The sequence below is a fragment of the Lampetra fluviatilis genome, chromosome 71 (genome assembly GCF_964198595.1).
Source record: "Lampetra fluviatilis chromosome 71, kcLamFluv1.1, whole genome shotgun sequence".
In the NCBI taxonomy this organism is placed as follows: domain Eukaryota; kingdom Metazoa; phylum Chordata; class Hyperoartia; order Petromyzontiformes; family Petromyzontidae; genus Lampetra; species Lampetra fluviatilis.
The window spans coordinates 5,144,854-5,157,353 of record NC_136345.1 but is presented as its reverse complement, the minus strand read 5'-3'; the positions used below and the strand labels follow the sequence as shown (position 1 = coordinate 5,157,353).

The window sequence follows — 12,500 nt, the reverse complement described above, 5'->3', positions numbered from 1 at the left end:
AGCGGGGTGAGCGCGAGAGAGAGGGTGAGCGGGGTGAGCGCGAGAGAGAGGGTGAGCGGGGTGAGCGCGAGAGAGAGGGTGAGCGGGGTGAGCGCGAGAGAGAGGGTGAGCGGGGTGAGAGAGAGAGAGTGGTGAGCGGGGTGATCGGGTTGAGCGGGGTGAGCGGTGTGAGCGCGAGAGAGAGGGTGAGCGAGTGGGAGAGTGAGTGGGGTGAGGGTGAGTGGGGTGAGTGTGAGTGGGGTGAGGGTGAGTGGGGTGAGGGTGAGTGGGGTGAGGGTGAGTGGGGTGAGGGTGAGTGGGTGAGGGTGAGTGGGGTGAGGGTGAGTGGGGTGAGGGTGAGTGGGGTGAGGGTGAGTGGGGTGAGGGTGAGTGGGTGAGGGTGAGTGGGGTGAGGGTGAGTGGGTGAGGGTGAGTGGGGTGAGGGTGAGTGGGTGAGGGTGAGTGGGGTGAGGGTGAGTGGGGTGAGGGTGAGTGGGGTGAGGGTGAGTGGGGTGAGGGTGAGTGGGTGAGGGTGAGGGGGATGAGGGTGAGTGGGGTGAGGGTGAGTGGGGTGAGGGTGAGTGGGTGAGGGTGAGTGGGGTGAGGGTGAGTGGGTGAGGGTGAGTGGGGTGAGGGTGAGTGGGTGAGGGTGAGTGGGGTGAGGGTGAGTGGGGTGAGGGTGAGTGGGGTGAGGGTGAGTGGGGTGAGGGTGAGTGGGTGAGGGTGAGGGGGATGAGGGTGAGTGGGGTGAGGGTGAGTGCTGCATACTCATGCAGAGAACTCGCCTCAACTCACGATCCCCTCCCACACCACTCACCCCCTCCACTCACCCCACTCACCCCCTCCACTCACCCCACTCTCACCCCACACTCACCCCACACTCACTCCACTCACCAAATTCACTCTAACCCCACTCTCACCACCACACTCACTCTCACCCCACACTCACCCCACACTCACCACCACACTCACCACCACACTCACCACCACACTCACCCCACACTCACCCCACTCTCACCCCACTCTCACCCCCACACTCACTCTCACCCCACTCTCACCCACACCCTCACCCCACACTCACTGCCACCCACCCCACACCACACTCACCCACACCCTCACCCCACTCTCACACCCCTCTCACCACTCACCCCACTCACCAAATTCACTCTCACCACCACACTCACCACCACACTCACCCCACACCCACCCAACTCACCCCACCACACTCACCACCACCCACCCACTCTCACTCCACACTCACCCCCACACTCACTCTCACCCCACACTCACCCCCACTCACACTCACTCTCACCACCACCCACCCAACTCACCACACACTCACACCACTCTCACACCTCTCACCCCACACTCACCACCACGCTCACCCACACCCACCCCACACTCACCACCACTCTCACCCCCACACTCCCCACCACGCTCACACTCACCCCACACCACACTCACCACCACACTCACCCCACACTCACCCACACCCTCACCCCACTCTCACTCTCACCACACACACACACCACCCTCACCCCACTCTCACCCCACACTCACCTCACACTCACCACCACGCTCACCACCACTCACCCAACTCACCCCACACTCACCCCACACTCACCCCACACTCACCACCACCCACCCAACTCACCACACACACACACCACTCTCACACCTCTCACCCCACACTCACCGCCACACTCACCACCACGCTCACCACCACCCACCCAAACTCACCCCAACTCCTCCAAGCTCTCCTGAAGCTTCACGCACTCCAGCTCCACCCTCCGCTTCCGCTCGCGCTGGAGGATTTCTGCGTTGGGCTTCCGCCCCACTCTCACCCCACACTCACTCTCACCACGCTCACCCACACCCACCCCACACTCACCCCACACTCACTCTCACCACGCTCACCCACACCCACCCCACACTCACCCCACACTCACTCTCACCACGCTCACCCACACCCACCCCACACTCACCCCACACTCACCACCACCCACCCAACTCACCACCACTCTCACCCCACACTCACCACCACTCTCACCCACACCCACCCCACACTCACCACCACTCTCACCCCCACACTCCCCACCACGCTCACACTCACCCCACACCACACTCACCACCACGCTCACCCACACCCACCCCACTCTCACCCCACACTCACTCTCACCACACACACACACCACCCTCACCCCACTCTCACCCCACACTCACCTCACACTCACTCTCACCACGCTCACCCACACCCACCCCACACTCACCCCACACTCACCACCACCCACCCAACTCACCACCACTCTCACCCCACACTCACCACCACGCTCACCCACACCCACCCCACACTCACCACACTCACCCCACACTCTCCACCACCCACCCAACTCACCACCACTCTCACCCCACACTCACCACCACGCTCACCCACACCCACCCCACACTCACCACACTCACCCCACACTCACCACCACCCACCCAACTCACCACCACTCTCACCCCCACACTCCCCACCACGCTCACACTCACCCCACACCACACTCACCACCACACTCACCCCACACTCACCCACACCCTCACCCCACTCTCACTCTCACCACACACACACACCACCCTCACCCCACTCTCACCCCACACTCACCTCACACTCACCACCACGCTCACCACCACTCACCCAACTCACCCCACACTCACCCCACACTCACCACCACCCACCCAACTCACCACACACACACACCACTCTCACACCTCTCACCCCACACTCACCGCCACACTCACACCACTCTCACCACCACGCTCACCACCACGCTCACCACCACCCACCCAAACTCACCCCAACTCCTCCAAGCTCTCCTGAAGCTTCACGCACTCCAGCTCCACCCTCCGCTTCCGCTCGTGCTGGAGGATTTCTGCGTTGGGCTTCCGCGTCGGACCGCCACCGCCACCACCGCCAGCGCCCTCCTCCGACTTGTAGTCCACTCGCTCCTTGCGGTGACGCACCAGCGACAGGTTGCGCTGCACGTAGCCGTTGGTGCCGCTGCCCCGCGGGGTGGGGAGCCCGATGCCGTTGTACATGGCGGCGGGGTCGGTTGTGGCGGTTGTGGCGGTGGTTGTGGTTGTTGTTGTGGCGGTGGTTGTTGTTGTTGTCGCGGCTGCGGGCGATCGCGGCGGCGGTGGTTGTTGTGGTTGTGGCGGTGGTTGTTGTTGTTGTCGCGGCTACAGGCTATCGCGGCGGTTGTGGTTGTTGTGGTTGTGGCGGTTGTTGTCGCAGCTGTGGGTGATCGCGGTGATGGCGGTGGTTGTTGTGGTTGTTGTGGAGGTGGTGGTGGTTGTTGTTGTTGTCGCGGCTGTGGGCGATCTCGGCGGCGGTGGTTGTTGTGGTTGTGGCGGTTGTTGTTGTTGTTGTCGCGGCTGTGGGCGATCGCGGCGGTTGTTGTGGTTGTTGTTGTGGCGGCGGTGGTGGTTGTGGTCGTACCACCGCAGCCGGTGGCTCGTCTGTTGTTGTTGTTGTGGCTGTGGGTGAGGTGGCGGGGGGGGGGGGACAAACGGTAAAGATGTAACGGTGGCGGTGACGGTCTTGCCGATGACCGGTACCGGCGGTATCAAGAACCTGGCCTCTGCGGAGGAGGAGGAGGTTCGCGAAGGACGCCGCTACTGGGCTGGTGCCAGGCTAGGTGCACCGTGTGGCCAGTTGGGAGGCAGTCGCCCCTCCAGCAACAACAACGGAGGGCAGAGGAGCGACGCTCACAACAACGAGCGGAGCGCCGGGCGGATAAAACGCAGCGAGTTGGCACAGTAGGGGGCACATGTGGGTCAGTCCCGTGACCTCCTCCTCCCCTACACCTCTGTGGGTCGCGATGAGTATGGGTCTCTGTGGGTCTTTGTGGGTCTCTGCGGATCTCTATGGGTCTCTACGAGTATGGATCTGTTTATGGGTCTCTGCGGGTCTCTATGAGTGTGGGTCTCTATGCGTCTCTGAGTATGGATCTGTCTATGGGTCTCTGCAGGTCTCTATGAGTGTGGGTCTCTATGGGTCTCTACGAGTATGGATCTATGGGTCTCTGTGGGTCTCTACGAGTATGGATCTGTCGATGGGTCTCTGTGGGTGTCTATGAGTGTGGGTCTCTATGTGTCTCTGCGGGTCTCTATGAGTGTGGGTCTCTATGGGACTCTACGAGCATGGATCTGTCTATGGGTCTCTGCGGGTATCCATGAGTGTGGATCTATGAGTCTCTATAAGTCTCTATGAGTCGGTATGAGTATGGGTCTCTATGGGTCTCTATGGGTCTCTGTGGGTCTCTATGAGCATGGCTCTATGAGTCTATGAGTCTCGATGAGTTTGGGTCTATATGGGTCTCTACGAGTGTGGATCTGTCGATGGGTATCTGTGGGTCTCTATGAGTGTGGATCTATGAGTCTCTAGGAGTCTGGTATGAGTATGGGTCTCTATGGGTCTCTACGAGTATGGATCTGTCTATGGGTCTCTGCTGGTATCCATGAGTGTGGGTCTCTATGGGTCTCTACGAGTATGGATCTGTCGATGGGTCTCTGCGGGTATCCATGAGTGTGGATCTATGAGTCTCTATAAGTCTCTATGAGTCGGTATGAGTAAGGGTCTCTATGGGTCTCTATGGGTCTCTGTGGGTCTCTGTGGGTCTCTGTGGGTCTCTGTGGGTCTCTATGAGCATGGCTCTATGAGTCTACGAGTCTCGATGAGTTTGGGTCTATATGGGTCTCTACGAGTGTGGATCTGTCGATGGGTATCTGTGGGTCTCTATGAGTGTGGATCTATGAGTCTCTATGAGTCTGTAGGAGTATGGGTCTCCATAGGTCTCTGTGGGTCTCTATGAGCATGGCTCTGAGTCTCGATGAGTTTGGGTCTCTGTGGGTCTCTACGAGTGTGGATCTGTCTACGAGTTTCTATGAGTCTGAGTATGGATCTCTGTGGGTTTCTGTGGGCTTGTATGGGTCTTTATAATGATGGCTCTCTGTGGGTCTATGAGTGTCTCTGGGTCTCTATGAGTATGGGTCTCTATATGGATGTTCATGGGTCTGTATGAGTATGGGTATCTGTATGGGTCTCTGTGTGTGGGTGTCTGTGTGGGTGTCTGTGTGGGTGTCTGTGTGGGTGTCTGTGTGGGTGTCTGTGTGGGTGTCTGTGTGGGTGTCTGTGTGGGTGTCTGTGTGGGTGTCTGTGTGGGTGTCTGTGTGGGTGTCTGTGTGGGTGTCTGTGTGGGTGTCTGTGTGGGTGTCTGTGTGGGTGTCTGTGTGGGTGTCTGTGTGGGTGTCTGTGGATCTCTGTGTGGATCTCTGTGTGGGTCTCTGTGTGAGTCTCTGTGTGAGTGTCTGTGTGGGTCTCTGTGTGGGTCTCTGTGTGGGTCTCTGTGTGGGTCTCTGTGTGGGTCTCTGTGTGGGTCTCTGTGTGGGTCTCTGTGTGTGTCTCTGTGTGTGTCTCTGTGTGTGTCTCTGTGTGTGTCTCTGTGTGTGTCTCTGTGTGTGTCTCTGTGTGTGTCTCTGTGTGTGTCTCTGTGTGGGTGTCTGTGTGGGTGTCTGTGTGGATCTCTGTGTGTGGGTCTGTGTGTCTCTGTGTGGGTGTCTGTGTGGGTCTCTGTGTGTCTCTGTGTGTGTCTGTGTGTGTCTGTGTGTGTCTCTGTGTGTCTCTGTGTGTCTCTGTGTGTCTCTGTGTGGGTCTGTGTGGGTCTCTGTGTGTGTCTGTGTGTGTGTGTGTCTGTGTGTCTCTGTGTGTCTCTGTGTGAGTCTCTGCGTGTATCTCTGCGTGGGTCTCTGCGTGGGTCTCTGCGTGAGTCTCTGTGTGTGTCTGTGTGTCTCTGTGAGTCTCTGTGTGTGTGTGGGTGTCTGTGGGTCTCTGTGGGTGTCTGTGTGGGTCTCTGTGTGTGTCTCCGTGTGTGTCTCCGTGTGTGTCTCTGTGTGTGTCTGTGGGTCTCCGTGTGGGTCTCTGTGTGAGTCTCTGTGTGTGTCTCTGTGTATGTCTCTGTGTGGGTCTCTGTGTGTCTCTGTAGGTGTCTGTGTGTCTGTGTCTGTGTGTGTGTCTGTGTGTGTGTGTTTCTGTGTGTCTCTCTGTGTGTCTCTCTGTAGGTGTCTCTGTAGGTGTCTGTGTGTCTCTGTGTCTCTCTGTGTGTCTCTCTGTGTGTCTCTGTGTGTGTGTCTCTGTGTGTCTCGATATCCAGCTCGCTTCTGGAAATATACAAATAAAACCCAGCAAGCGCTTGTCGATTCCAGCTCAGTTTAGTGGCGACGGCCCTTAACGCCTGGCCAACAGACCAACAACAACAACACACTCCTTAGTAGTTCTTGCTGCTGCCGCTGCCGCTGCCGTTGTTGTTGTTTAATTAAGTTTAGAGCGATTCATAAACAAAACAACAAAATCGACATTTAAAACCGAGCGAGGCTCACGCAGCCCGCGACGCCACGACAAGGCCTATGGAGCCTGCCTCGTTACCTGAGCTCTCATCTCCCCGCTCTCTCTCTCTCTCTCGCTCGCTCTCTCTCTCACCTCGTCGTCGTCTTCGTAGTCGTCCTCTCTCTCTCTCTCTCTTCAACTCCACCTCGTAAAAGTCGTCCGTCAGCCCGCGGCTCTCCGCGTTCACGCTACGGGAGGCTGTGTGGGGGGGGGGGAGGTGGGGGTGGTAGTGGTAGCTCAGGTGGAAGCCTTCACGACTAGGCCCGAGTGAAGCCCCGCCCACTGGCCCCCACCCCCCCTCCCCCACCACCCCTCAACGGCCCCTCCCCCTCACCACACGTAATGAGGATGACGTCATCACGTCACCCTTACCCCACCCCTCAACGGCCCCCTCCCCCTCACCACACGGACTGAGTGGGATGACGTCATCACGTCACCCATACCCCCTCCCCCCCAACTCCCCCTCCCCCCCACCACACGGAATGAGTGGGATGACGTCATCACGTCACCCATACCCCCTCCCCCCCAACTCCCCCCACCCCCTCCCCCACCCCTCAACGGCCCCTCCCCTCCCCCTCACCACAAGCAATGAGGATGACGTCATCACGTCACCCTTACCCCCCTCCCCCCAACTCCCCCTCCCCCCCCACCACACGGAATGAGTGGGATGACGTCATCACGTCACCCATACCCCCTCCCCCAACTCCCCCTCCCCCCCCCCACCACACGGAATGAGTGGGATGACGTCATCACGTCACCCATACCCCCTCCCCCCAACTCCCCCCACCCCCTCCCCCACCCCTCAACGGCCCCTCCCCCTCACCACACGGAATGAGTGGGATGACGTCATCACGTCACCCTTACCCCCTCCCCCCAACTCCCCCCACCCCCTCCCCCACCCCTCAACGGCCCCTCCCCCTCACCACACGGAATGAGTGGGATGACGTCATCACGTCACCCTTACCCCCTCCCCCCAACTCCCCCTCCCCCCCCCACCACACGGAATGAGTGGGATGACGTCATCACGTCACCCTTACCCCCTCCCCCCAACTCCCCCACCCCCGCCCCCTCCCCTACCCTCTCCCCACAACTCCCCCTCCCTCACCACACGCAATGAGGGGGGGTGACGTCATCGCGTCGACCCCCCCCACCACCAACCCTCTTCTCCTTGCACGGGAACGTCGCTCGGCGCGGTGACGTCGCCGCCCGGTGACGTCATCGCGCACGCTGAGCTGCGGGAGGACGTTCGGCCCGCGAAGAGGAACGCGGTGACGTAGTCGGGTAGCGTGGTCGGCGTGGTGACGTCACCACGCACGCTTAAGGGTGACGTTCGGCCCGCGAAGAGGAACGCGGTGACGTAGTCGGGTAGCGAGGTCGGCGTGGTGACGTCACCACGCACGCATAAGAGTGCCGTTCGGCCCGCGAAGAGGAACGCGGTGACGTAGTCGGGTAGCGAAGTCGGCGTGGTGACGTCACCACGCACGCATAAGAGTGCCGTTCGGCCCGCGAAGAGGAACGCGGTGACGTAGTCGGGTAGCGTGGTCGGCGTGGTGACGTCACCACGCACGCATAAGGGTGACGTTCGGCCCGCGAAGAGGAACGCAGTGACGTAGACAGGTAGCGATGTCGGCGTGGTGACGTCACCACGCACGCTGAGGAAGGGGGGGCGGAATTTTGACGCGACGACGAACACAGTGACGTAGTCGGGTAGCAAGGTCGGCGTGGTGACGTCACCACGCACGCTAAGAGGGAGGGGGGGAGTTTGGACGCGACCAGGAACGCGGTGACGTAGTTAGTAGCTCGGTCGGCGTGGTGACGTCACCACGCACGCTTAGGGGGAATTTGGCGTTGTACGCGGTGACGTAGTTAGTAGCTCGGTCGGCGTGGTGACGTCACCACGCACGCTTAGGGGGAATTTGGCGTTGTACGCGGTGACGTAGTTAGTAGCTCGGTCGGCGTGGGTGACGTCACCACGCACGCTTAGGGGGAATTTGGCGTTGTACGCGGTGACGTAGTTAGTAGCTCGGTCGGCGTGGTGACGTCACCACGCACGCTTAGGGGGAATTTGGCGTTGTACGCGGTGACGTTTTCGGTAGCTAGGTCAGCGTGGTGACGTCACCACGCACGCTTAGGGGGAATTTGGCGTTGTACGCGGTGACGTAGTTAGTAGCTCGGTCGGCGTGGTGACGTCACCACGCACGCTTAGGGGGAATTTGGCGTTGTACGCGGTGACGTTTTCGGTAGCTAGGTCAGCGTGGGTGACGTCACCACGCACGCTTAGGGGGAATTTGGCGTTGTACGCGGTGACGTAGTTAGTAGCTCGGTCGGCGTGGTGACGTCACCACGCACGCTTAGGGGGAATTTGGCGTTGTACGCGGTGACGTTTTCGGTAGCTAGGTCAGCGTGGTGACGTCACCACGCACACTTAGAGGCCGTTCAGACGCGCTCCGGATGATCGCTGAAAAGTATGATCTGTAGTAGTAGGTTTTTACCCTTTTCAACTGGTACAAAAACTGACACCTTTATACAAGGGATCATATTCGTAGGTTTTTTTCGGTAAAGTCACGTAGGTAAAACATCAAAATTAATGAAAATAAAATAAAACAAAACAAAAATCACGACGTTTCCGAGGCAGATTAGCTGCATCAAGCGGTCCCACCTGATGACGGAGACTTGTGTTGCCTCCGAAACGTCGTGGTTTTTTGTTTTTATTTTATTTTCATTAATTTTGATGTTTTACCTACGTGACTTTACCGAAAAAAAACCTAAGAATTATGATTCCTTGCAGTCACGAAAGCTTCAAATCTAGAGAACAAGGCATCAATGTTTGCAAACAGGACCCTGCGGGGTGGGCTGGTAGGAACGAATAACCAAGGAATATAAACATAATGTATTATTACACTTGTTAAGCCAGGAAAGCCCCACTGAGTCAAAAGGTTTTTGTAGGGTCCTGCCAAGTGTTTGCAGTAGGGGTCGATGTTGATACACGGACGGACGGACGGACGGACGGACGGACGGACGGACGAACGGACGGACGGACGAACGAACGGACGGACGGACGGACGGACGGACGGACGAACGGACGGACGGACGAACGGACGGACGAACGAACGGACGGACGAACGGACGGACGGACGAACGGACGGACGGACGGACGGACGGACGGACGAACGGACGGACGAACGAACGGACGGACGAACGGACGGACGGACGAACGGACGGACGGACGGACGGACGGACGAACGAACGGACGGACGAACGGACGGACGGACGGACGGACGGACGGACGGACGAACGGACGGACGGACGAACGGACGGACGGACGAACGGACGGACGGACGGACGATACAATGCGTGACGCCTACCACGTGCGCGGGTCACGTGACAGATGTGACGTCACAGCTCACTTGCCGTGCAAAAAATCGCAGCGTTATTGCATGGTGTGCGGTTTGGAAAGTACCCACAGAGCAAATTTCAATTCTAGATTTGAAGCTTTCGTGACCGCAAGGATTCATATTGTTAGGTTGTTTCGGTAAAGTCACGTAGGTAAAAAATAAAAATGAATGAAAGTAAAAGACATTTTTATTTTTTATTTTACTTTTATTAATTAAAATTTATTAAAATTAATAAAAGTTAGATAAAAAATTAAAATTTATTTTTATTTTACTTTTAATTAATTAAAATTAATTAAAATTAATAAAAGTAAAATAAAAAAATAAATTAATATTTTACTTTTATTAATTTTATTAATTAAAATTAAAATTAATAAAAGTTAGATAAAAAATAAAAATGTATTTTACTTTTAATGAATTACAATTAATTAAAATTAATAAAAGTTAAATAAAAAATAAATTAATATTTTACTTTTATTAATTTTAAACTTTTACTTACGTGACTTCACCGAAAAAACCTAAGAAAAGCAAATTTCAAGTTTGTTGCATGTCGGTAAGTACGCTAAACATTTGAACAGACGCACACAATATTGGTCGCGAAAGCCTAAATGTTAAAATGCATCATTTATTAGAATGACATTATTATTAAAGACAACCTCAGCATGTTTTAGTTTGCATGCTCACCACAAACTTTATGTAGTGCCATGAATCCTCAATGTTCGATTTTCGGCGTCCTCTGGTCTGACACTGTTTGTGGACTAGGCTCTAAAGAAAGCTGTCTCTGGTATTGTGGACCAATCAGTTTCAAAGGCAATGCATCATTGATTAGAATGGCATTATTGTGAACTTCAAATGCACAATAACATTATAGTTACATTATTGTCAAAGGCAATGCATCATTGATTAGAATGGCATTATTGTGAACTTCAAATGCATGATAACATTATAGATACATTATTGTCAAAGGCAATGCATCATTGATTAGAATGGCATTATTGTGAACTTCAAATGTACGATAACATTAGTTACATTATTGTCAAAGGCAATGCATCATTGATTAGAATTGCATTATCATTGATTAGAATGGCATTATTGTGAACTTCAAATGCATGATAACATTATAGATACATTATTGTGAAAGGCAATGCATTATCGATTACAATGGCATTATTGTGAACTTCAAATGCATGATAACATTATAGTTACATTATTGTCAAAGGCAATGCATCATTGATTAGAATGACATTATTGTGAACTTCAAATGCATGATAACATTATAGCTACATTATTGTGAAAGGCAATGCATCATTGATTAGAATGACATTATTGTGAACTTCAAATGCATGATAACATTATAGCTACATTATTGTGAAAGGCAATGCATCATTGATTAGAATGGCATTATTGTGAACTTCAAATGCACAATAACATTATAGATACATTATTGTGAAAGGCAATGCATCATTGATTAGAATGGCATTATTGTGAACTTCAAATGCATGATAACATTATAGTTACATTATTGTGAAAGGCAATGCATCATCGATTACAATGGCATTATTGTGAACTTCAAATGCATGATAACATTATAGATACATTATTGTGAAAGGCAATGCATTATCGATTACAATGGCATTATTGTGAACTTCAAATGCATGATAACATTATAGCTACATTATTGTGAAAGCAATGCATCATTGATTACAATGGCATTATTGTGAACTTAAAATGCATGATAACATTATAGCTACATTATTGTGAAAGGCAATGCATCATTGATTAGAATGGCATTATTGTGAACTTCAAATGCATGATAACATTATAGTTACATTATTGTGAAAGGCAATGCATCATTGATTAGAATGGCATTATTGTGAACTTCAAATGCATGATAACATTATAGATACATTATTGTGAAAGGCAATGCATCATTGATTACAATGGCATTATTGTGAACTTCAAATGCATGATAACATTATAGATACATTATTGTCAAAGGCAATGCATCATTGATTACAATGGCATTATTGTGAACTTCAAATGCACGATAACATTATAGCTACATTATTGTGAAAGGCAATGCATCATTGATTAGAATGACATTATTGTGGACTTCAAGCCCCCCCCCCTGACTACCCCCCCCCCACTATCCCCTCCCCCCACTATCCCCTCCCCCCACTATCCCCTCCCCCCACTATCCCCTCCCCCCACTAGCCCCTCCCCCCACTAGCCCCTCCCCCCACCAGCCCCCCCCCACTAGCCCCTCCTCTCCACTAGCCCCTCCCCCCACTAGCCCCTCCCCCACGAGCCCCTCCCCCCACTAGCCCCCCCCACTAGCCCCTCCCCCCACTAGCCCCTCCCCCCACTAACGATGGCGACTCGCTGCTGTAGAGCTGCAGGGTGATGACGTCTCCGTCCGCGACGATGACGTCTCCAACGCCTGTAGTGGGGGGGGGGGTGGTGGTGGTGGTGGTGGGGGGGGGTGGTGGGGGGTGGGGGGGGGTGGTGGGGGGTGGGGGGGGGTGGGGGGGGTGGGGGGGGTGGTGGGGGGTGGGGGGGGTGGTGGGGGGTGGGGGGGGTGGTGGGGGGGTGGGGGGGGGTGGTGGGGGGGGTGGTGGGTGGTGGTGGGGGGGGTGGTGGTGGTGGTGGGGGGGGGTGGTGGTAGTGGGGGGGTGGTGGTAGTGGGGGGGGGGTGGTGGTAGTGG

At 54.7% G+C, this 12,500-nt stretch overlaps 1 protein-coding gene across 1 annotated transcript in view; it reads right to left on the bottom strand.

Moving 5' to 3' along the window:
- The window catches only part of LOC144952989 (uncharacterized), a 24,882-nt gene extending 21,672 nt beyond the window's left edge, over positions 1-3,210 (bottom strand). Inside the window, exons 1-2 of the mRNA XM_078883472.1 lie at positions 2,816-3,210; positions 1,720-1,833 (exon numbers count right to left, since the gene is read on the bottom strand). Coding sequence (XP_078739598.1) covers positions 1,720-1,833; positions 2,816-3,057 — 356 coding nt within the window. The 5' untranslated portion in view covers positions 3,058-3,210. The remainder of the gene's footprint in view (positions 1-1,719; positions 1,834-2,815) is intronic.
- Between the last annotated feature and the right edge of the window lie 9,290 nt (positions 3,211-12,500).